This window comes from Phoenix dactylifera, unplaced genomic scaffold (genome assembly GCF_009389715.1).
Source record: "Phoenix dactylifera cultivar Barhee BC4 unplaced genomic scaffold, palm_55x_up_171113_PBpolish2nd_filt_p 000146F, whole genome shotgun sequence".
NCBI lineage: Eukaryota > Viridiplantae > Streptophyta > Magnoliopsida > Arecales > Arecaceae > Phoenix > Phoenix dactylifera.
Window position 1 is genome coordinate 602,207 of NW_024067700.1, and position 26,114 is coordinate 628,320.

The window sequence follows — 26,114 nt, forward strand, 5'->3', positions numbered from 1 at the left end:
AAAAGATGATACTTTACATTATGGCATCATCAATTTTCCTTGGATTATAACAAATTGCCCTCATTTTTAGACTCATCATCAACTTGACATTTCATCAAAGCTTTTCTTTTTACCCATGCCTTACTATTTTTCTTACCGATTTGATCATTGGCTAGAGAGGTATGTGTATTAGAGGCAAGATATATGTGCATTAGATGGGTATCATTGGATTTTGGAATTAGTAGAAAGTTTTGAATGGCTATGTCGAAAAAAGAGGCTTCTAATCAGTTTTGTGCATCCTCCATTTAACTCGGAATCCTGACTCGCCATTCTCCTTTCAAGTAGATTGGTTATTTGGAAGAGATTGACTTGTTAGTCAATACAAAAATAATATATAATAATTTAAAATAATCAAATATATAAAATATAAATTTTCTTAAAAATATGACAATATATATGATAAATTTTGGTAATAAAAATAATTGCAAAAACAATGATAGTAACGGTATATTATCATTATATCCTTTTATTTTTTACATTGTAAAAAAACTATAATGACCAAGTAAAATTCATATCACCACTTATTGTGGCTACCATTTAACCTGTCTAATGGTCATTCTAGCAACCCGAGGCACAGGACTCTAAACCTTATGCTTCTACTTTTAGCGCCCAAGACAACTTATATAGTAAAAAATAAAAAATACAAGATCTATTAAAAAGAAATTCCCTTGTTTACTGTAGGCATGATTTCCAATCTGGGATGAATTTTAAATAGTTGTGGAGTAGATATGACATCCAAAATTCCAAATCAATGATTATATACACTTGCATGAGAGAAGGGGAGTGAAGAAAGTACTAAATTGAGTAGCTTGATGGATTTTAGAAGTTTAAAAGTACTTAATAGATCAGTTTCACATATTTTAGGAATATAGGAGTATTTTGAGAAGTATTCTAGGAGGAAAAGTATAGTTTAGTTATCATAGGAAATATAGAAGAATTTTGAGAAGTATTTTTGGAGAAAAAATATATGTTAGATATTATAGGGGCATTCTAGGAAGAGGGTTGTATTACCATAGGGCCATTTTAGGAGAAGCATATTTCAAGACTAAAAAAGTTTTCACATAGTTATTACCCAACTTTTATAGTTTTTAGGTTTACTAGTGTGCACCAAACTGTACATAAAGCAAACTATAGCCTACTATCAATGTGAAACCCACCAAAAATTCATCCGACCCACCTTAAATTAAAATTATGTGGACTAGACTTGGATTTGAAAACATGACCCAATTTGAATATGAATTGGATTTGGATTAATAAATTCCTATCCAAACCTAAACGAACTAGAAACAATTCAAAATTTGGACAATAAGTATCTCAAACCTTCCTCGAATATATGAATTTAGTTTTATTTTTATAATATAAATAGCTTATAATCCTAATCATAATGGTTGTGGTTATCAATCAAATCTTATGTAGGATATGTTTCCTATATCTATATTTTACTTGTTACTATCCTGTTGTATAATAAGTTTGTGATATATTATATATTTATCATGGTTTATATTTGGGTTACTTTGACCTGATTTAAACTGAAAATCCAATGAATTTATAAAGTTAATTCAGTACCCAATCCGATCCATTCTCAAAGAAATTGGATTAGATTTGAATTCAATTTTTGGACCTCATTCAAATGTGGGTTGGCATTGGGTTGTGTCCATCCTTGATCCAATCCAAGCCGCCTGCAGCCCTGTAAAGCTATGTACAGCGACCAACTTATTAACCGTGCGAAAGCATAGGCCTAAATGGTAGGAACGGGCTTAATGGATCAGCTGACAAATAAAGGGCCAAGCTTGTGCAAGAGACCCTAACATTAGCTTTGCTATTAGAAGTATAAGTGGTGCACTAGTAGCAGTAGGTGAAGTCAGACTTTTTGAAATGATGGTTTCGATGGCTAAATTACATACTGCATGAGGACTGGTGCATGCAATAAAACATCTGCTAGCAACTCGTAAAATTCTCGAAGAAGACACTTTGACAATAGTTAGATGGTTATCAAATCCACCAAATACAGAAACTAGCTCCCATTCATCAACACATGATTGCTAGAGTACTACTTTATGGATTGCTGTGTCAAATATTCCATCTGAATTTTCTCATTTATGTTTTCTAATTCACATAATGTATTTTCTATAGTTTGCATAAATAAATCCAGTTTTACCCAAAAAAAAATAATATCATTGCAGGCCCTTTGCAATTGTTATCCGATGAATAAGCAGGTCTAGCTAGAAGAAACAAGCTCAACTACTATAGCTCGTGTTAGCTAACTAAGAACAGATTTACAAGGAACTCTACCCTAATACGACTAGCAACCTCTATGTTGTTTCGAAATGAATCATGTTTTGCCAGTGAGAAGCTATCAGCACTCAAGATTTTAAACCCTGCAGCCAAAACCCCTAGTCCTTGCTGCTTCTCTTGCTGCAAACCCTAGTCAGCAAATTCTAAATAGTTACAGAATAAAGAAGCCCGATTGCCATATCACTGATGATTACTTACAACATTTCTTTTTTACAAAAAAGTCAGCATACATCAATCAGCACTTCTTGCTACATGCAAAAGAATGTAAAAGGTTTTAAGAACGCTGACTGTTGTTAGTAGCTGTCCTGATTTGAGCAGCAAACGTTTAACCCATTGGAAGGTGTGAACTTATCAAGAACCCCAGACCAGCTTGAAGATGTTCCTGCTAGCACTTGCACTAATCATTTTGCTTTGGTTCTTCAACATCTCCTCCTGAGCACGTATGTCCCCCTCCTTCAGCATTACCATCAGCATATTATTATTGACAAGACAATGAAACTATCGATAACTATAAACAATGTTGGTACCTTCCAAAGAAAATTATACCTACAGAAGCTGGAAAGGTGATATGCAGCATACATAGTAAAAGCATTGAGCTTACAGACAAGGCATTGACACAACATCTTAGCAATCTTAAGAGGTTTAAAATCCACAAAGAGATCAAAAGTAGCGATAGAAGAGGGTACCCACAAGCAGAGAGTATGCTCGAGCCAGCGATAAAACAGTTGGATAGAGGTCGACAACAGCCAGGGCAACCTCTTCTGTTACTTGCGGAACCTGAAATTTGGTATCACTAGATATAAACAGCATTTTATGATGGAAAAGGATATAAACAGCGTTAAATAGCACTCAAGAAGAATAAGTAGATAATACAAGAAAAGAAGAAAAGATCAACTCCGATCGCAGAAAAACTAAATATTTGGGGGGAAAAGGACAGCCAATCTCCCCTCTTGCTATAGAGGGAGAGGATGTGGTAAGGACCAGGTAACAATGAGTAGTACTTATGCTGCATATTATGAGGTAGGTTGTTTGGTGCATTAGTTACAGCATAATCACCTGCATGAGTTGGAGGGCAAATACATCACTCATGGTCATTTTCTCAAGATCTTGACACCTCTTAACAAACTCATTGTAAGAGGGGCAGACTTTAGAGTTCTTGGTATTCTCCCTGGAAAAGTGTGTGCTGTAATACTGAGTTATTGATTTCGTAAGATAACCATATTTCTTGACAGTGTCGACGAAGCCAACAGTCCTCTGCACGTCAAACCCTTCCAAAATCTCTGTGGTGAAACAACTGAAAATATGGATTTAATTGACATTAAGAAAAAAGATAACAAGTACAACCTATAAGACGACTATACTCATGAGGTATTTACAATACACCAAATGAAGATCTTAAAGAGAGGTAGACTATATATTCATGATATATGGTTCCATAAGTTGTCAAAATGGTGGACAAGAAAATTGATACCATCTTATGTTCCATAGTGATTCAAATTCCCCTCCAAAACAGGTAAACAAATTGCATCTTTCATAAAGAACACAACCTAAATCTAAAAGGATGCAATACCTTTTGTAGTCATTGCATCTCTGACCAGAATAAACTATTTATGACAATACAAACAAATCTTATAGCATGGATGATATTGACTCAGGTCCATGAAGGTTTAAGAACAACGAACCTTAGCAACTGTAAGGAAAATTTCTTTTGTGGCCTAAGATACTTAGTTTGATGCATGATGATGTTTATTGGACCATGTGTTATGCATACTGGTCTCAATAACTATGCTCACAAGACTAAACTAAAAAAAGATTAACCTCCCTAGTATTCTGATAGCTACTTTTTGATGTTTTCAGAATTTCTAGGTCACCATAGATGGCATTTTGTGAAGCATGTCTAAAGAAAAAAAGGTTAAAATATTCTTTTTTTATGTAAAAAAAGGTTAAAATATTCAATATGTTGAAGACTAAAAGGATCTGCTTGAGCTAGGTTTAAGAGCACCAAACAATCTGACATCATCTATGTTATATCAGTAAGTACTATCTGAGTCTGTTTAAAGTGTATCACAAATTTTTGAAATATATTACTTTTTTTTCTAGTTCATCATTTGAAACTGTACAAAGTGAATTCTTGATGCTTCAATCTGATAATGCAGAAAATTATCACACTAAAAGATAAAGGCAGCAATAAATTGACAATAGAAATTAGAAATATTGCTCGCCAAAATATAAATAATAAACAGCTTCAAATGCTGAAAGCATCATAAAAGTTCTAAAATATTGTCAAAGGGCCGCGCAAAATTAAACTACAAAAAGAAGTCAGCTAGCAGAGATAATAAGACAAAACATTAATTAAAAGGAGACCCACAGATGACATTGATATTGCTAGTTTATTCCTTGATTATGCATTTCCTACTAAAAATGTACCAGCTTACAACCTGGTTAACAAAAGCATTTGCAACTCGGTGATGTGAGCTCAAATCAAATAAATCATGAAAAGGAAAAAGAGCATTTGCTTTGTTGGAAAGTTGTCTGCAAGTAATAAGAACTAAGACATATAACAACAGAACAATTATAAAATAGTACACACGCTGTTTTGATGCTTTCGGCAGCTTCCTGAGAATTTGGATCACCTTCGACCAGATATATCAGCTTTTGTAGTCCACATCTCTATGAAATTACAAACATAAAAATGCATTAAAAAACTCCATAACGGTATAATCCAGTGATGGCAACCCCACAAAAGCGTAGAAATGAAATTAAAGGCGTATCTGTTCCTCGGCACATAACACTTAAGTGATTTTTCTCATGCAGATTATCCTCCTCACTTAAATGAACATTTTGGTGGCCAGAAAATGATGCAGTCATAGACAGAAGTATTCATACTGATATAAAGGCAACATATCCATGCCATCCTGAAAGATATCTAAGACAGAAATAATATTGCATCTTCATCACTTTACTTCCTAAATAGATAAAAAATCTTGGAAAAGTGGCAACTTTTATTGCTTGCATATTTCCGGCACCATCATAGGCAGAAACATGAAATGGATAAGGCAAAAAATTAGTAATTGTTCCAAAGACAAACAGCAAAATATGCAAAGCACTGGTGAATAAATTAGTTTACAAACATTCCATGGTATAGTGAGCAATGTAAATTTGATAAGTTATGTGGGCAAGGTTACTTTGCAGCATCTTGTACCCCAAACTAGACTACTAGACCGGCCAGCAAGTCATAGCCAGAGTCTGATCTGATTTAACTTTATCAAACTTGGCCCTAAACTTGCAAATGAGTACATGATCACATGCATGACCCGAACAAGTTTTTGATCAGATGTTTCAATTCATACTCACAAAGTTAATACATAATAAGGCTAGAAACCAATATTAGTTGTTAAAGAGAGGATCATATATTATAAAAAAATTGATTGTTGATCAAGAAATAAGTAAATAGTTCTATTACTAATTGACTAAATATAAACGTAAGTAACAAGCTTTGGCCCATCTATCCAGGTTTGACATATCAAATGTGAGTCTCATTCAGCCCTCAAATCTTATCAAAAAGCAAAACTCTCAAAGTGAACAGCCTTCAAGTATATGTACTACATCAAATCTGTCTTTAACACCTACTAAAATTAGAGATTGCAAGCATGCACCTACATATATTGTCAATCTTATCTTCTTCACAATGGTGTGCCACCAAAGCTATTAGGAATATGCATAATTTTTCAACTTTCCTTAAAATTAAAGAAAGAAAATGTTTACTAGGTAACTACTTAATATACCACCTTCACCCGAACATGTCACTATGTAATAGGGTTGACTTTAAGGTATTTGGCAGTTCTACAAAATCCCAAAGGCAAATTCCCACTTCATCCACCATATAACCTAATCCAAATTAGGGGAAAACTATAAATAACTTTCAACACAATAAGAAATTGACATAGAAAATTACATCACGAGTAAAATCCATATAAACCCAGAACGATAGACATAAAATCAATTTGAGCAAAAAAATAAAAAATATCAAATGCCAACTTGTGTCACTAGAGGATACCTCATACAGATGATAACCAGTACCTGTAGCCTCAGTTTCTGATCTCTATACCGGTTGTCCTTGATTGAACTGCATAAATCATCAACTTTTTTCCTTTCGACGATAAAGTCAAGAACATACTCATTATTAGAATGTCTATGTCGAACAATCCAAATTCCATCTCCAATAGGCAAGCGTCTAACCTGGGTAAAATGCCACGCATCAATGCTCTACAAGTTAATTGCTGGAAGTGTTTAAAGTATGAAAAGCAGATTACGATTTCAAAATCCATGCATAGATCAAATATCCAATAGGCAAGCGACAAACTCAAATAAATAATTTAACATGTAAATCATTGCTAAAGTTATAAGCAAAGAGAAAAGATTGCATTGGCATAAAAAATGAAACAAAATTTAGCAGTCAAAAGGCAGATAAATTGGTGAGTTAAGCCTTGCAGGCTAATACTTATTTTCATTCTAAATCCAGACACGATTTGGATTATAACTAAGAATCTAGAACTGGCGGGAGGTCTAGTGCTTGTAAAATTGCACCCAACCAGATCATACCCAACAAAATACAAGTAGAAATAGTTATAGGCACATTAAATCACCCAACGCTAATCCAATCAGACTTCACAAAATGTTGGTTTTTGAGTCTAATTATTCAACCAGATCAACTTAGGTATATTTCCTGATCTATTCTCATAGTCAATTCAGGTCTTCTAGGGCTGAAATTGGGCCCAAGCCGGGCAAATTCAGATCAAGCTACGGGCTAGGCTCGAAAGATTATGGACTGTGTTTAGGCTTAAATATAGAGCCTATATGTTTTTCAGGCCAGGCTTGTGCATATCATTAGCCCGGCCCGAGCCTAAGCCCAGACAAGGCCTGAAACGGAGCCCGAACTCAGGCCCGGACCCAGCCCGAACTCGGGTACTTATTTATGGACTACTTAGAAAATAGGAATATTATTTCCAATTGTGCTATCAATTTGCTTTTCTGGTAAACATGTTTCTAATCATCAGATGGTTGCTAACGTGAAGCTACCATATTTCAACAAAAAAGCGTGAAGCAACAGAATGAAAGATTGAAAGATTAGGCTTCAATCGGGTCCAGGCCCATCCCAATTTTTAGCCCAAATCGATATTCGGGCTGACCTAATCGGGTTCTATTGGGGCCTGGGTCTGGGCTCAAGTTGGGCTTAGACCAGGATTTTCCAAAAGTTTTCAAGCCTAATCTAGCCCAAAGCCCAAAAAATATTCAGGCCAGGCTTGGGTAGGGAAGCGGCCTAAACCATTTTCAGCTCTAAGTTCTTCATCCACCTCCACGTCCTGAAGCCAAAACCTGAACAAACAAGACCTACTTGATCCCTAAGGCGAAAGGCTTCGCTTAGTTTATTAACCTGACTTTCTGTGTCTTAGTCATTTGTCACAATTTACATTGTTATATCAGTTGTCGGCATTAGAAGTAGATATCCGGATGATTCAAAAAAGAAATATATTTAAACATGCAATCAAATATCTGGCACAAGAAAACATTTGTAAGAGCAAGACCAGTATCAAATTTCAGATTTTAGTGAATGAAGTCACAGAATAGATCACCCATGGAACTCGTAAAATACTGACCTCTACTAAGATATTGAATTGAGAGCGTATATTATCAACAACTTTTCTTGAGCGGGACCTACAACATAAAGAGAAAGGGTGAACCTTGGCTTAATTGGCAATTGCACACTAATTAAAAGTTCCATGGAAACCTCAAGCTATTAGTTCATATATGTCCTGTTTCATCTTGAGCTATAAATGCAACCATTTCATATGTTTACATCAACATGGTTCTAACAAGAGGGGGCAAGAACAAGTTAAACTAAGAAGCAAATATCAAAGTCCAATGCAAAAATTGAAGATGGAGAACAGAGTGAACTCTAACTTGAGATAACTCCAATACTGGGATAATTTTTAGCTGCAGGAATTTAGCTGGATTTCAGCCTCAAGAAAGCAAATCTACCAAACAACAAGGAGCACCGAAGCTAAAAATAACCAACTTAACAAAGTGAATTGTACATGAAGAGGTTATCATCACATAATTTTCGAAAGTTACAAGGACATGAACATGATCTTGGTCAAAAACAACCTATGGAGTCTATTTTGAGTACTGGTTTCAATGTTAGCACAATCGCAGCTACAGCCACAAGCAGAATTGTTAAGACTTACTCCAACATAATAAGTGTTAACAAAACTTAAGGGCGCTTGGGTCAGTTTTATAATAGTGATATATGAAGATTTCAATGAGTTAGTTCTTCAACAGTTCAACTGGTAGATGATGCAACCCTTTCGCCGCATAAACTTATTTCTTATTCATTAACCCATTAAAAGATGCTACTGCATTCTAACCAATTTCAAAAAACAAATCAGAATAGAATTCTTTACTATTTTTATTTCTAAGATTATAAAACTCCTCTCCATGAAGATATTAATAAACTTCTTTCAAGCTAGGTTCCAGGGATTCTACAACTACAAAAACAAATGATGCTCAGCCATTGTAAAGATGTTAAGTTGTAAATTTCGATGTCTCTTCTCATTCTCTTTGTGAGTCTTGCATTTCAATTAGCTGCTTTTTTCCTCTTATCTTGCCACACCAAGTCCCAACTATGTTAGTAGATCTTCTCGCTGTAAAGATATGACCACATGTAGAAGAGTTAATAGAGACAAAGTTTCACTTATAAATGACAAGATACAAGGGTGAACATACATTCATTCCAGTGCTTTTCCTACTACTTTTAAAAGCGATAACCACATCAAGCACAATAACATAAATAAATTCAAGATGAATAAATCTGATCGAGATACAGCATTAGAGATTTACTAGGGTAGGAAAGGATGGGCTGGGTTGGGTTTGAGTAGGGTCATGTTTGGACAACATATAAACCCACGATGCATACCTAACTTGACATGATATCAGATCAAGACCCCTCAAACCATACCCACCAGCAGCCAACGGCAATGACCCAACTTGACCCTTTTGACTCATAACTAATCTATTTAGCAAGGCTCAATCCCTAATGGACCCAATCTATAATGTTCAGCCCGTCCTTAGAATTTTTAGTGACTCTTTTTAAGATGATTTGAATAATTAGCACTAAAAAAAAAACCAACTCAAAATATCATTATCCAAGGACATTACTCAATCAGAGTTAAACCTTCCCGACCAAATAGGACTCTACCCTCATAACTCAAGTCACATCAAAGCTTTGACCCATATCTGACCTGTTTAATATTCAGCTTAAAAAATTTAACTTACATGCGACCCAAACCAAAAAAGCCCTTGATGCAAACCCAACATAAATAGGGTAAGTTGGGACGGGTTATCGGGTCAAGATGATTTTGCTACCTTTACAATTTTCCATGCTCCAATACCAAGTGTGATAATTATTTGAACATGTCATACCATGATGCGATATCGTGAGATTTATACTTGGACAAAAAATTTTGACAAAAAATAGACTATGATTATTGATGCACATGTGTATTTCTATGTGCGGACTGTGTAGGCTTATCTTTAGTCTCACATCAGCTATGCACCTAGTAGATCTTGAATACTTACACAGGGCCAAAAAACCCAAATAATACCTTTCGGCTCGCTTTTTTAGATGAGATCCTAGGTTGTTATTGATAGTATCAAAATCGACCCAGCCAATAGTCCATGTGGACTAGAGGACACTACAGCACAAGCCCAATTGGGTTGACCATGGGCCAATCATGATGTTTGTAATCAGATTTGTGGTATTTGTGATTGGATTTGAATGGATTTGGATCCTTAGCCTAGCAAGGATGTCAAAGCTTAAACAGAGAGAGTGTATGAGGATCCATATGGGCATGTATTTAGTCTCAAATCGGCTATGCATTGGGTAGATCTTGGGTACTTATATAAGGCCAAAGAACCCAAAAGATAAATCGCAGCAAGCCTTTTTGGGTGAGGTCCTAAGTTATTACAAATCCCACAAAATATGCAAGGCATATTAAATTTTCCATATGCTTTAGAAAATTTTAAAATATTAAATGTTCCATAGCCACAATGATCCAACAGTCATTTAGACTTGATCAAATGTCAATACATATTTTTTCAAAATAGAAAAATTCCTAGGCCCTAACTCTCCTTCTCTCAGCCACATAATCTTGTTCATGCTATTCTTCAGCATGTGAAAAAAAATAAAAAATTAAATAGTAAGCTAGCAACACTGTAAGTACCTCTACACCTCTAGTTGGATCAAGCATATAACATGCAATGCAACATAAATATAGATAGCATTTCCAAGGATATAAATGCAACTTTTGGAAAAAAGTTTCACATGCAACATATAAATAATCGAAATAAATTTACCTGCCAAAAGTAGCAGTACAGAAATAAAATAAAACTTTTATGTAGCTAGTGAAGAAAATTCTTTTTGAAAAATCCACCATTTTGCCTTTTCTTAGTCTTGGCAACTAAGACCACAATTCACCCAGTGACAAGGCCCAAATAAGACTAGCTCCTAAAATATAATATGCCCAAGATCGGTATTGTCAAAGATCAACCCTAACTGGCTAGTCCCGAAAGAGACTAGCTCCTGAAAATATGATATGCTAGTGATCAACATATGCTAGTGATCGGCATATGCCAGCAATCTGCCCTGACTAGCTAGACCCGCCAGGTACTAGTTCTAAATCACATGAGCATACTAGCAATCAGCTTCGACTGCCTAGGCCTAAATCATATTCAAACAAAAGAGCAACCAAAGATTATAATATATCAATTTCACGCCAGTTGCTTTAGCAACATAATGTGGTATTCCAAGCATTCAGGATTTTTCATTTTTTTTGCCATAAAAAGTCTCAAAACATGCTATGTCAATAAATCAATAATTCTTAAATCATATTTCCATCATGAAAATCTGACCAGTGTACACAAAGTGGTCTTCTACGCTTGATCCATTTTGTGAAATTTATTCTTCAAGCATGGTGATTTAAAACTTTTTTTAACTTTATGGAAGCTATGCATTAAATACAAGTAAAAAATATATACATACCCATCCAGGTATTAGATGCAAAAAATTATAAATTAAAATATGAATGCACCTACAAAGCTCTCGAGTGTAGACATCCTTATAGATTGAGTACACGAAGCAGAGACATTCTTCTGAGGAGGCTATGCATGACCTACACAGAACATACCAATAATTAGGTTTCCTAAAAGCTTCTAAAGTTCACCAAAGTTTTACTTTAATTCTGGCATATGATGGATCCCTTTAGGCTGTGGGACCCACCCAAAGCTCCACAATCTAGGATCCACCCGAATCAGTACTGCCAACACATCATTGTTGCATTGTCCCAGCTAGTGCTTGCACATGCTAAAAGGAGCTAACTTGTGATCTAAGGTGGATTTTAGGTTCCCTAGGTGCCCCTGTCCTTTGGGCATTACCAGCAGGGTTGTTGGAATTCTCCCGTTGGTGCATGCCACCGGCCGATGAGGATGGGGTATGGACCTGCTTATTTGAAGACTCCCAGCCAATGGAACCATTAGCAATAAGGTAGATCTCCTAGCACGCTCATGTCCACTTCCTCATGCCATATCAATCTACATTCAGTAACATTAGCACCCATAGGGTAACCAAATCAAATTATTTAATTACTAAAATAACATAGTTTACACACCTATATTTTTTCATATAATAAATAATACGTCCGTCCATTAGACACGCCTACACTCATTCTAAGTACTAAAAACTCCAAGTATTAAAGACTGTTTAATTTATTAATAACATCAAATCTGATATTTTCTTGTGGATATAGGTTGAGATGGCCCGACCTAAGACCTGAAAATTGGCTGATTTTGCTGAGGGATCCCGAGCAGCCAACACCCATTTCACTACGAGCACCTCCCGAGTAGTAAGCACCACGCGTACCCCTTCTACCTCTCGAATAGTTGATAGCTCATCAATAAAAGGGGAAGGTAGATAAGGGGTTAGTTCTGCTCGCCAGCAAGGTGACACCCTCAACATTGCCGGCAACAGTCAAAGAGCTAGTGGAGTTATATGGAACCAAGGTTATGTAGCCAATTATATTCAAGCACTGATAGGTTTTTTGCAGCAGATACAGCATTTAAGGCAACCAAAGACCAAGCTTGGCCAACCATCGAGAACAAAGAAAGGAATAGCCAAGTTTAAAAAGATGGCGACACCCATCTTCAAGGGATCTTCTAAACCTACTAAGGCCCTAAATTGGCTGAAGAAGATAGAGAAGACTTTCGCAACCATGATTTGCAAGGACTAAGAGAGGGTTTACTTCACCACCCACAAGCCTACGACTGGTGGGAGGCCATCAACAGCAACATGAGAACAACTCAGAGCTTATTCCATTGGAGCATATTTCGTCTAAAATTCTGAGATATGTACTACTTTAAGAGCCTTGGATACCGAAAGGCGAAGGAGTTTATCAAGCTGACCCAGGGCAACATTACGATGACCTGGCATGAAGCCAAATTCAAAGATCTATCCCGCTTTGCCCCAGATCTGGTGACCACTAAAGCAACAAAGGCTAGGAGATTTGAGAGAGGATTGAGGCCAGAAGTCGGGACTAGTTTATGGCCAATAGATCTAACTACTTGCAGGGAAGTTGTGAACAAGGCAAAGTTGTTGGAGCAGCAAGCGAAAAATGTTGAGAAAGCAAGGGATCGCATCCTAAAGAAGAGGCCCAAACCTAGTGGATAGCAGGAAGGTCAACCTTCAGGTGACCAACCTTAGAGACAGGACCCTTTAGAAGGAATGGCGGGACTCAACAAGAGAAAGGACCTTGGTGCGGCAGGTGCAAGGGTTTTCATGTTGAGAAGGGCTGCCACTAGTTCTCTAGGGTATGTTTCGAGTGTGGCCAATGGGATCACATAGTTGTCGATTGTCCTGAACATTGAGATGGATGATATGGCTAGCATCGCCATCTATCAATACTTGAGGGTCCTACTTCCCCTCCAATGCCTCAGTCTTGTCCGGCTGCTGAGATAACAACTAAACAGGTGATAGGTCATAGCCTATCTCCATTGTTCGTGGCCGCACTATGTTGCCTCTGTTTTGCGGAGGACACTGCCACCTTTGTTACCTCGTCAGCCCAACCTACAGCCCACGTAAGCCTGGCTCAGTCAGTAAGCCAAGGCTCTCCATCTCTCTCCCTCTCTCTATCTCTCACTCAACCTATCTTTCTCCCACTCTCTCTTTTAGTCCCTCTCTCGATCTCATACTCTCTATCACTCTCTCCTCCACTCTCAGTCTCCTTATTAGTCTTTCTATCTCTCTCTATCTAATCTCTTTCTCCCCTCTTCTCTCTCTCTTTCTCTCTAACCCAATCTCTCTCTCTCTCAGATCAGGAGGAGACTAGGATATCCTAATTTAGAGGAGCATCTGGCTTAGGGGACATCCCCAACACCCAAGGTAATGACGAACCCCCTCCTTTTCTCGCATCGAGTCTCTCCTTGAATCAGAGGATAAATGATACCCCTAGGGGCTACAATGGGTTCGGGGGTTTGTATCCAAATCTTGGCTCTACAATTCGCAGATTTGGTGTCACAAACCCTGATATGGGAGGATCCTAGATTGTGGAGATTTGGATGGATCCCACAACCTAAGAGGATGCCATCCTATGCTAGAATTAAAGGGAAACTATGTTATACTTTAGAAGCTTTCAGAAAACTTAATTATTGGTATGTTCTATGTAGGTCATGCATAGTCTTGTCGGAAGTATTTCTAAGCTTCATGAATTCAATCTGTAAGGATCTCTACACTCTAAAGCTTTATAGGTGCATTCACATTTTTCACTTATAAAACTCTTTTTGCATCTCATACCTAGATTGGTACATATATATACATACCTGTATTTAATACATAGTTTTCCATAAAGTTTAAAAAAAATTTAAATCACCATGCATGAAAAATAAATTTTAAAACATGCATCAAGCATAGAAGACCACTTTGTGTACATTGGTTAGATTTTTATGATGAAAATGTGATTTAAAAATTATTGATTTATTGACATAGCATGTTGTGAAACTTTTTTACGGCAAAAAGTTGAAAATCCATGAATGCTTGGAATGCCGCGTGAAATTGATATATTATAACTTTTGATCATTCTCTGGTCTGACTATAATTTGGGCCTACCCAATCGAGGCTGATCACTAGCATGTTCATGTGATTTAGAACTAGTTCCTTTCGAGCCTAGTTAGTCAAGGCTGACCGCTAGCATATGTTAATCATTGGCATATTGTATTTTTACGAGTAAACTTCTTTTGGAACTAGCTAGTCGATGTTGATCACTGGCATGTTGATATGATTTAGAGCTAGTTCCTTTCAGGCCTAGCTAGTCAGGGCTGATTGCCAGCATGCCAATCTTAGGCCAATTATATTTCAAGAGCAGACTCATATGGGCCATGTCATGGGGCAAATGGTAGATTTTTCAAAAAAAATTTCCTTCACTAGCGGAATAAAAGTTTTATTTTATTTTTGCACTAGTATTTTTGGAAGGTAAATTTATTCTGATTATTTATATGTTGTTTATGAAACTCTTGCCTAAATGTTGCATTTATTTCTTTGGAAATGCTATCCATATTTATGTTGTATTGCATGTTATACACTTGATCGAACTAGAGATGTACAGATATTGGGTAACTGGTTCACTATTTATTTCTTTTATTCTTTTCAGATACTGAAGAATAGCACGGACGGGATTATGTGGCTCACAGCAAGAGAGTTAAGATCTAGGAATTTTCCTTTTTGAAAAAAATGTTATGTATTGACATTTGATCAAGTATAGAGACAATGTCTATTGGATTTATGTTGGTTATGAAACTTTTAATATTTTAAACTTTTTTAAGTGCTTTAATGTTACCACTACCTAATATTATGCAAGATCTATCCAGAACATTTAATATCTCACGTAGGCCTTGGATATCCTATAGGTCAAACCCTATAAGGTGTGCGACAGTCTGTCACATGCCCACTCGTGCTAGTAGAATGAGGTGTGACAATCTATCTGCCAAACATCACAAAATATTGCATCGACAAAAACGTAAAGCAATATTCTATCATGAAATAAATAGGATGAAAAATAAACTAATTGTTATATCAACAAAATATACTTTTTTTTAATTTGGTATACCGACCCAAAATTTTCACGATCATCCAGTATCAAGATAACATCATAGGTGTCCTCAAATCTCTCCCCAAATTCACAGGGTGGCATTGCAAGAGCTTCAATATCTCCTTCCATATCATCATCATCAGATGTTTCGTTCACTGGTATATCCTGAGCAGTCAATAATAAGTTGTCTTCATTAATTTTCAATATCAAGCTCTTTAGAAATTTTAATAACTAGCACTCCTTATAAAATGGTAGCTCTTTGGCTACTTTAATCCAAGATGACAGAAAAAGCAACCAGTTTTTGTGTTATGTGCAAAGACAATATACCGATGAAGTGCAAGGCCGCAGATGGAACGAGTCCGGAGCTGACTCTGCAGAAAATGGAAGTGCGCAAATGGGCATGCCACTGGAACTAGATTTTGTCCTATTCTCTGCATCACATACTACCGAAAATGAATTTTAAAAAAAAATCATAAAAAGCTACATCTCATTAAAGGAAATAGCACCTCTTACAGAAATACTCGGGATTGTTTCTGAAAAATTGTCAGGAGAATGTGCATACCTTTAGACGTGCAGGCAGTCAGTGTTGGAAAACAAGCCTTCTCAGCAAGTTCGGAAGACTCAGAATCCGAAGAATCAATTTGAACACTTTGGAAGTTCTGTAAAATGTAGGTCAAAGTGATGAAAACACATTTACCAGGTCCCATTGTTTTACAGAACAAAATTAACCAAGGCTTGTAATGCCTGCTAAATGTAACTTTCATAAAGGACCATAGCACCTTACAAGCAATAACACAAAATTATACTCAATACCATGCAAAACCACCAAGAAAACAAATCTAAACTTTTTTTGGTAAATAACAAATCTAAGTTTTCAAATCTTAACCACTGCAGCAATCTAATGGAAAAGGATAAAACTAGACCGGCCCAACATGCTTATTTGCAGAACTTTTAAAATGGACGGAGATGCAACCATCTAAAACCTCATTCATCACTAGAGAATACAAGGGGATGCCACTCCCTTCAGAAACATGTCAGTCTGCATGTTTTTTAACTGATGAAGTAGTTGAACTCAAGAAGAAGAATTAGTGCAAATGTCACAAAGTTGCAATTTCAACGGTGCTGTTATTGATGGGAGAAAAATCAGGTTTTGAAGATCGGTCAAAGAGAAAAGGACACCAGTAATACATTACAATAGAAACTCAATGTTTAAAATCTTCAAAAGCTGATCTGTAACAAAGGTTAATGCTTGAACCACCAGTTCTAATCCACCAAAAAAAAGCACCACCAAACACACTCACTCATTAGCATAACCATCAATACATGACCCAACTAACTGGTTTCAGTGCTATTCAACTAGATATTCAACCCATTTATGCAATCTGACTCTCTACTCATAAATGTTTTAAAGAAACAACTTTATATCAAAAAAGAAAAAAAGAAAAGAAAATCACTGAACAAATATTAGTACAGCTGCTCTTATTTAAAGCTTTAAAGGTTAAGAAAGAAGCAGAAAGCCAGTTCTCTGTTGTCCGCAAGAAGTAAGGGCATGTGCCATGTTTACAATTCCATTCAAGTTAAAAGTTTGCGCGTGTAATGTCACCTATGTTTTCACTTGTTTAAAAAAAGTCATTACCCAGGTATGTTCCCAACAACTCAGGGTCCTGGAAGGGACAAACTAAGAACAAACATAACCTTGGACATTTTTTTACACAGTGACTGCCCCAGGACTCAAACCATGGCATTGCACTAGTCAGCCCAAGCTTTTACCATTGCACCAAGCAATGGCCTCTGTTTTCCAGATGCTTCAAACAGAAAAAGGATTTTATATCAAGAAACATGGTCATAACAGTGTGGTCATGCACACTGTTATGGATTAAGAAAAGATGTACCAGCCCCAAGAAAGAATTCCCAACCTTCAAGTGTGCACTTCGAGGAATTCAGTGTTAAGTATCCATATTTTTCAAGACAGAAAAAAGTTTCATATCCTTCCTTCTGCATGGCAGACAGTAGAAACTAGCAGTAGATATAGAAATATATTCAGATCATCATGGAAGAATTTTATGTTTCTTACTACATAAGATGAAGTTTTTGTAACAAGTTTTCTTAAATGTCAAAAATTAAAAATATCAGATAATTATCAGAGCACATACTACAATCATTTCAAATTCTTGTTGAAATTTTTGGAATTGCATAATTCGTAATTATGTTACAAGAAGATTCCTATACCAGTACCCACATAAAACCAAGAAGCTATCTTCATCCATCTCTCAACTCATAACAATACCCCAAGGCCCAAGCAATACAATTTTGGCAACAAGTCATAGATCTATTATGATAAGCCTGTTTTTGCTCAATTAGTTGATCCAGACAAGCTAAGCAAGGAAATTGTTTGTTGGAAAACACAAAGCAGAAATACAAAATGTGACAATTTCAGCATCGATCTCCAGGTGACATGCTATAGTATCAATTAGACATTCCATGTATGGTTGAATGATCCACCTGGAAGGATATGTTGAAGGATGCCCATGTGCTTGCTTACTGGCATCCTCCCACTATGTCCATGTATCGGATCCCAAGTTCCACTTAAAATGTGATATAGCACCACTAAAACTTCATATCATGTTTCCAGTGGCATCCGAATTTCCACCTGCTTCTCTCTTTCTTTACCTTCTCACAACAAATGATATAAGGCTTCAAACTAGGATCGGCAGAACCATCCTGAATCGGACGGTTCCGGCCATTCCGAGTCGTACCAGCGGCTCATCGATATGGTTCCGACAACGGAAACGAAAACTGTTACCGGAGGTGGAGAAAGAGAAGGAAAGAGAAGAAAAGAGAGAGCGAGCGGGATAGGGAGGGAGAGGGAGAGGGAGGGAAGCCGGCGGAGGGTGGCAAACTTCGGCGGAGGCCGGCGTCTGGGCAGGAGGCGAGGTCGCAGCCAATTCTCCTGTGTCGAATGAAACAGGGGTCCGACCGTTAAAAAAAATCGCAATTTTTAGCAAGTCGACATCACTTAAAAATCGTGATTTTTTTTGTAATCAGTGAACGAAACAGAAAAACCGGCCGCAACCTCGCCTCCCGCCCAGGTGTCGGCCTCCTCTCTCCCCCTTCTCTCTCTCTCTCTCTTTTCCTCTCTCCCACCGTCTGTGTCGCCCTCTCCTCTGTCAGTACAGGCACGGCACGGCACGACACGGGCCCGTACCGACTCGTACCGTAGGAGAACCAGTACGATGTCCTGTACCAGTTCCGCCGACCCTGCTTCAAACTATAGGTCCCGCTATATACAGCATATCATAAAGAAAGTATAACCAGACAACAAAATGCACTACCTTAATAAATATCGAATAATTGCTCCCAGTGGTTAAGTTCAAACTCTGCATTCCATCGACAACAAATGGAGGAATTTGCTCTCCTAGGTTCAGGTTTTTGAATCCTCTACAACTTCAATATAGGAAATTCATGCAATTGAGGTAAGTGGCAGAACTCAATAGCTGTGCAACTCTGGTCCTCATCCAAATTGCAAAGGTTGGTTGGTTTGGAAAGAGAATTTCGCCCACAATTTGGTTGCCTATCAAAATCTGCCATTAATCCAAACTGTAGAAAATTCCTCCAACTTGTGTTGCAGGGGACCATTGCCCAGCTTCAAATATATCAGGACAAGGCTACAACTAACAACGCTTAGGACTGATGAAATCACAGAAGCAAGATACTGTATGTCGCATGTGCTCATAAAAGAGCCGTGGAAGGAAAAGCTAATCTTCAGCATCAACAAAACATAGCATACAATAAAGCTCCCTCCAGCCATAAACCAAATTCCTTTAGAAAAAGGAAACAAAGAGCATTTACTGTCTTAAAAGCATGAAATTGTAATCATCATAACAAAGATTAAAATATTGTCTGCCAGTGTTGTGCCTGCTTGGTTCTAGCTCCATATGTACCATGGGGCATCATGCAGTGTCCGTTCATGGCATAAGCAGGCACACACTAGCATGCTGCTCTGCTTGTGTGTGCCAAGCACTGACACACAGCTGGCACCATGCCAGTGCCGCATGCAGCAAGGCATTGGCATGGTACACACTGTGCCATGCTGATCAACACTTTAATTCATGTGCAATAGAAATGATTTCTCACACTCTTTGAGATATGAACTGTTCAGCAGACAACAGTCAAAATCTGCCGTAAAATCCAGTTAATCAGGCAAAACTTAATACTTGCAAAGTCCCATACCATGAAGTATTGATAGAACTAACTCGGTAGAAAACAATTTAGTTAAAGTCCAGTAATATGTTTCATCAAACTGAGTGAGAAGAGACAACACAAAAATTACATATTGCATAGAGTATTCAGGGTCAAGCGAAGTTTTTTGATTGATCATACTAAATGTTGTGCCAAAATATCTTGAGAAAATAATCATATATGATCCCTTATATAGAATTCTGAGAAGAACAAAAAATTGGCACAATACAACTAGGAAGATAATAACTATATAGAAAATGATGCACTGAGTTATTCAGAAGAGCCAATTCTGTTTTAATTACACATCAAAACAGTAAACTAGGATGCAAACCTATTGTTTATAGAAGAGCAGTGTCTGACAAATATATGGAAAGTAATGTAAGCATTTACATAAGGCGAGTCTTACCCTGTCTGCAACCTTACTTGGAATATTGTTTAATTCCAATTGACAGCCCAAATCTGCTGAATGTGACATTAATTCATGAGCAGAAGCAGCTCCACCGAACTCTTGCTGTGACAAACTCTCTCCAATAAGGGAAATGTGGGATCCAGAAGTCAGAGTCAAGGGTTCAGAAGGATCAGCTAATCCAGATCGCAAGAGGCACTCGCGTGCAGTTTCTTGCCCTTCTTGAGTTACCATGTACCTACACAAAAGTAGGTAATGCATTCTTAAACATAAGAATACCCGAATCAGATAAGTTGTTATTAGAAGACAAGCAACCAATAGGATTAGTAAAACTCTGTTCAATTAGAACATAAATAAGTAGCCACCAAAGATTATAGATAAGTAATAAAATTTTCTATTACAGAATTTTTTTCAAGGTTACCAAAAGTCAGAAACGATAATTGATACATAATGCTATTAGAAATATATCAATAGTGATTTGTTCAACAAGCACTTGTTTTGCAGCATGAAACATCATGTTTTCCACATATAATAGACTATGCAGCAATGTCTACTTTCAAGTATGTATATTTCTAGGCAGTCTAAATTTGTCATAAAATGGAGGGAGTTACCGCCACTGCTACTGCTACTGTGGCAAACCAAGATATAGTATTCAGAACAGCATCTGTTATCATGATCATGAATGTTTTTTCCTGCACAACTAAGGAACTTTGAATCCATGAAATATGAATTCTACGGTAACTATATGCTTTACTTATGTTGCCTATGGCCATTCAGAACTACACATGATTTTACACAGAGAATACAAATATGAATGCATCCCTGCAGTGGCAACATGCGCAACTGAGTCTCAGTCCTGCAATTTTATACAGTAGCGATGATCCTAATCAAAATATTTATTAACTGCAGCACTAAATAATGGTATTAAAGCACAGGTCATGACCTGTGATCAACACAAAAGCTTCAAATTCCTTGCATCCAAGATCTCTATTACACAAAATTTTGCACAAAAGAATACAAATATGAATGCATCCCTGCAGTGGCAACATGCGCAACTGAGTCTCAGTCCTGCAATTTTAGACAGTAGCAATGATCCTAATCAAAATATTTATTAACTGCAGCACTGAATAATGATATTAAAGCACGGGTCATGACCTGTGATCAACACAAAAGCTTCAAATTCCTTACATACAAGATCTGTACATCCACCAACAAAAGAAAATGCACTAGAAAAGACAGTATTCTCTAGGATTGTTGTTATATTCATCAAGAGATTCCCTGTTTCCTTGTAATCCCTGAAACAACGATAGCATCTAGTGAATTGAAATTGGCTGTGCCAGATAGATAAGAGTGCACCAAAGCACTATCTTGCAGCCCACCACAAGTTGCTGGGACCACTTGAGACATTTTTATTAATGGCCTGGATGTGCACTGTTACAAGTAAATCCTATACTTCAAGTTAAGGCACAATATATTTCAACATATTTATCAGTACTAAATAATGAATGTGACTGCAGCCATTGATAAGATAAAGAATGCTAACATAGTCATAACACAAGATGCTGGTAACATTTCAAGTAAAAAATGCCAAGAAACTTCTAAAATAATATTTTAGTATCTCCTATGTGTTGGTTTCTTGGAACTATTTAATATAACATGCTAAGCTCTACTATAACCCCATGTCACTCCAAAGTTATGAAAAAAACAAAAACAACATCACTGAATGTTTTTTGGCTCAAGGCAAGGCCAAAAAATGCTTTTGAAACAGATATTTTGCAACTAGGACAAGATAGGAATACCCAATAATGTTTTATTGGCACTAAATGAGACTTCAGCAATGGTAGCATCCCAACTGAAAAATACTTAAACATGGCTGTGCAGACCAAGCCATGACCTGAAGCTAATATTTTATAACTTGAGAAATAGAGGACCACTCAAAATTTTTGTGAAAACCCTGTATGGAATGAACATGTAGCAACATGTCCCCAATGGAACATAAGTGAATTCTTATTGTAATTAGTCTACTAGACAATCTGCCCTAATTATCATCCACATTAATCCATTTACTTTGCATATTCAGATAAGGTGCCACTTGCACAATTGTTGGTCAATGTGATTCCATACAAGTATATTCCAACCTTGCAAAGAAAAATATCGAGCAAATTGAAAATCAAATGAATATAGATTTCAAGCATGGTTCCAAGTCCATAGAAAATGAAGTAAAAACTCATCCAAGCTTGTTCGTCCCTTTAGCACTCTAAATAAAATGAAGAATGAACTAAGAGAGACAGTGTAGAGAAGGCACTATGGCAGTTGATAAGCAAACATTCATATGCCAAGTGGGGGAATAAGAGGATTGTTAAAGAGCTTGAATGAGGGCAGACCCTCTCCTTCCTCACCCACTTAACTGAACAAATGGTGAAACGTAAATTTGAACAAGAATAATTCAACTAGTTCAATAAACCGCAGCTATAGGAGAAAAACATAATGATAACTGGCTCAAATAAATCATAAAATTCAGCTAGAATATTTATGAAATTACATAAAACAGAAATTTTCAATTATTCATCCTCAATTTGTCAGAATATTGACCATATTCCATGGTAATACCATGATAATCAATTATTACCATGTAAAAATGAAGATAGCTTTGAGTTTTCAATAATGAGCATATTGGCCCTTAGCTCATGGAGAAGTGACTAGCAAAGGATGGATGATGCAAATTTGAAATCAGAAACAGACATTACTGAATCAGCTTTTTTATCAACTATTGGTTTACTTTTTTTTCAGAATAATATTACTATCGTTAATGGTTGTCCAGATTTACCAAGGTTTAAATTTATTTACTTAATTTATACTCTAAACCTAGTAGCTGAGTACTCACAACTAACAGTATCACATGATTCACATCTAACAGTTAAAAAGCCAAAGGAGGGAGGCAAGGCATTCAAACTCTCAAATGAGGCATACCATAACCCTCGAGCAAAGAATAGAAATGGGCATCATCTTGATCCTTTTTTTATTGCCAACAGTAACTGCCTGATATTTTAGATTTGTAGAGATTCATAAAAGCAGGAAGCCATGTGCTTTGGTTCAATACCACCATGTTTTAATACTTGTATAGAGCTTGAAGAGGCTACAAGTGATATATAAAACTATACCTTCATTTAACATTGAGTCACTTAACAAGTTTGTGTCCAAATAATAAAACCTTTATTGTAGAGGGTGCCAACTGGTTCAGTTGGTAAAAATCACTGGGGATTGGGTACCGGTGACCTAGTTCAAGTCCCGCCCTCGAAACAATTTCAGCCAAGCTTCCTCGCATCCTAATTCTAGAAAAATAAAAACTAGAGAATAAAAATCATCTATCCCTTTCAATAGTTTTTAAAATCAAAGCACAATGAGTATCCCTCCCATGTAAGGCATAAACTAAGGTGCAAGTAGATTAGCAGTCTCTACATAATGTACCATGAACCCCATGGATTTTCTTTAGTCCTCGTCAGTAATAAATAAGAACAGAGAACAGAATATTACTTTGCTGGGCAGCTAGATTTCACAACCAATCCTTTTGATATCAAGGTCTTCATGCAACTCCATCCAGTATACCAGTCCCTTGGTGAACACCCAAATTGCCCAGGTTTCCCTTTTCCCTTATCTGGCCTGTTGAAACAAAATTAGTAAGCAAACTATCCATGCTGCACTTCAAAAGCGGCCAAAAGAATTATAAGCAGTCAATAGTAGGAAGAGCCACTCACGCGATTGCGGTTCGAGACAACCCACTTGCTTCAGCAGCATCAATGAGTTCCTGCTTTTTCATATAACTACTCCCACTCGCCATTGCCCTGGAAAATAAAAGTATAGCTTCAAGAAATTAAAAGCGTAAAACATTATAGAAAAAAAACAAGCTTCACATACCTGTAAAGAGTAATCAATAAGGCATACGCTATAGAATTCTTCTGAGGTACATAACGTTTGTGCCCTTTGTCTTTCTTTCCTATCAAAAGATCCTTCTTTTATGCGAAAGAAGAGAACTTGATAGAAAACTAAGTGAAAAAAAAAAAAACAACTTTCCATACAAACACCAGAAAAATTCATAAATAACTGGAAGAGAAACGAGGAAAAAAAATAGCTACCCTTTTGTGCAACATTTTTAGTCCCGGATGCATCAGAGTCATCCGTGGGGAAAAACCCTTGCATGAGCCTCAGAATCCACTTCCCCACACCCCTATCCACGAACCAAAAAACAACGAATCTTTCACAACGAAAGAAATAACTAGAACAGCGTTTGTATTCAAAAAGTTCGCAATCTTACTTGATCTGAGATAGGTCCTTTAGGGATTTGATCGGGGTTTTGGCGCCGCAGATGTTGCGATACGCGTTGGAGAGCGTCAAGTCGAGGTTTTCCGATATCCCATTCCCCTCGGCCATCTCCTGCCGCTTTCCCCATAGGTACAGCGCGATCTCCTCGTTCTCGCTGCAGCGGACGGGCCGCTTGTTCTCCATCGGAGCGAGCCGTGGAGGGGAAGAAAAAAGGGAAGAGGGAGGAATTGGAGGAGGGACGGATGCTAGGATTTGAGGCGTTCGATTCGAAGGGGAATTCGTGGGGAGGAAGAATCTTTGTTTTCGATTTGGGGGGGCGGGATGGAGAGGGCTTCTAAAGCTCGATTCGGTTAGCCCGCCATTTCTTCGTTCCTTGGCTTCCGATGCTTCGGAAATTTGAACTCAAAAGGGAGCGGCGGAGGAGGACCCAATTCGGATCCTCCACGGTGGCTATCAGCCTAAAGCCGGTCCGTGTGCAACATTTTAGTCAGGCACGGTGGACCGGGCACGTGATCCTGATCAACTCTTATCACAAAATAATAATAATAGCATCAATGCATAATGGCAGTAGAAGGTGGTAGCAGCGGCGCGGCGGCGAAGCCACATCTAACCTACACGTGTGTGCTGATCATATATGATAATAATGATAAAAGTAGTCGAATTTGTGAAGCAACTGGTTCTTGCATGCACCAACAATCATTTGCTTGGATGGCAAAGAACTAGGGTTTCGATTCCAAAATGGAGTCAATCCTCAACATGCGAGGTGGGTATCATATTGAAAGATAGAAAACTAGCCTCTCATGATCTTAATAAAGAAAGAAAAAAAACTAACATCCATGCTTACCTTTCTCACAGTAATATGTGACATGATTAGTATGGTCAATACATCGCATGTGACTCGTTTTTGCTTTATGTGAGCCTATACAAACAACTACATCTGCGTGAGTGAATATAGAGCATATTGGAATTCTTTTTTTAACCTATTCTCAAGTTTTGAGCTTGAACCAAAACTATGTTTAGTTAATCTTCAACATAATTTATCTCGAGTTAATCTTCAACACAGTTCATCTCTTGCAGCATCTCAAATGCCACTTGTTACTGTGTTGAGTCCATCCACTCATCCCCACCCCCGAGTTTTCTCAAGATCAACTTTGACGACTGTGTAATAGATGGTGGTAGCAAGGTAGAGCAGGATTTGTGATTAGAGGCTCAAACTTCAGACTCGTCCCAGCTAGCGGTAAACTGATCTTCGACACCTAAGTTTCAGGAGTGGAGCTAAGGGCTACTTGGGATGGTATTAGCTCTGCTCGACACACTCTGAGAGCTAACTTCATCTTGGTTGAGGGTAGGGGTGGCAATCGAGTTGGGTCGAGTCAGATATGGATTGGATGTGGATTAGGTCAAAAATTCGTCAACCCAAACCCAACCTATTTTTTAAATAGGTCAAAATTTCAAAACTGAATCTAACTTATTTATTAAATATGTAACCCAACCTGATCCACATAACTCATTTGTTAAATAGATTAAGTTAGGTTAAACGGGTTAGATAGTTTTTAACGGATTAAATAGATTTAAACAAGTTAAATAAGTTAAGCGGGTCGTTAAACGGGTCAAAAATGAGTTAA

General features: G+C 37.3%; 1 protein-coding gene across 2 annotated transcripts; it reads right to left on the minus strand.

Annotated features, from left to right (window-relative positions):
• Window positions 1–2,485: 2,485 nt before the first annotated feature.
• LOC103705658 (crossover junction endonuclease MUS81) lies at window positions 2,486–24,896 on the minus strand. 2 transcript variants are annotated; one of them, XM_017842385.3, is made up of 15 exons: window positions 24,482–24,896; window positions 24,303–24,394; window positions 24,085–24,163; window positions 23,925–24,011; window positions 23,704–23,829; window positions 20,170–20,407; window positions 16,087–16,183; window positions 15,852–15,967; window positions 15,547–15,689; window positions 7,992–8,049; window positions 6,415–6,573; window positions 4,925–5,004; window positions 3,391–3,628; window positions 3,025–3,111; window positions 2,486–2,787 (listed from the first exon to the last, which is right to left on the minus strand). In XM_017842385.3, exons 1-15 carry the CDS (start codon window positions 24,670–24,672, stop codon window positions 2,686–2,688), a joined length of 1,893 nt encoding a protein of 630 aa, XP_017697874.2. In that variant the 5' UTR covers window positions 24,673–24,896; the 3' UTR covers window positions 2,486–2,685. The 2 variants fall into 2 exon arrangements, with proteins under 2 accessions (XP_017697874.2, XP_038972876.1); XM_039116948.1 differs by having other exon boundaries at window positions 15,852–15,955; window positions 24,482–24,894.
• Between the last annotated feature and the right edge of the window lie 1,218 nt (window positions 24,897–26,114).

Coding starts and splice junctions, on each gene's coding strand:
- LOC103705658 (XM_017842385.3), bottom strand. CDS start 24,672: ATGGAGAACAAGCGGCCCGTCCGCTGCAGCGAGAACGAGGAGATCGCG. Junction 3,629..4,924: donor GCCGAAAGCATCAAAACAGC/GTGTGTACTATT, acceptor CCATATTTTCAG/TTGTTTCACCACAGAGATTT. Junction 2,788..3,024: donor CTCGAGCATACTCTCTGCTT/GTGGGTACCCTC, acceptor GTAATGCTGAAG/GAGGGGGACATACGTGCTCA.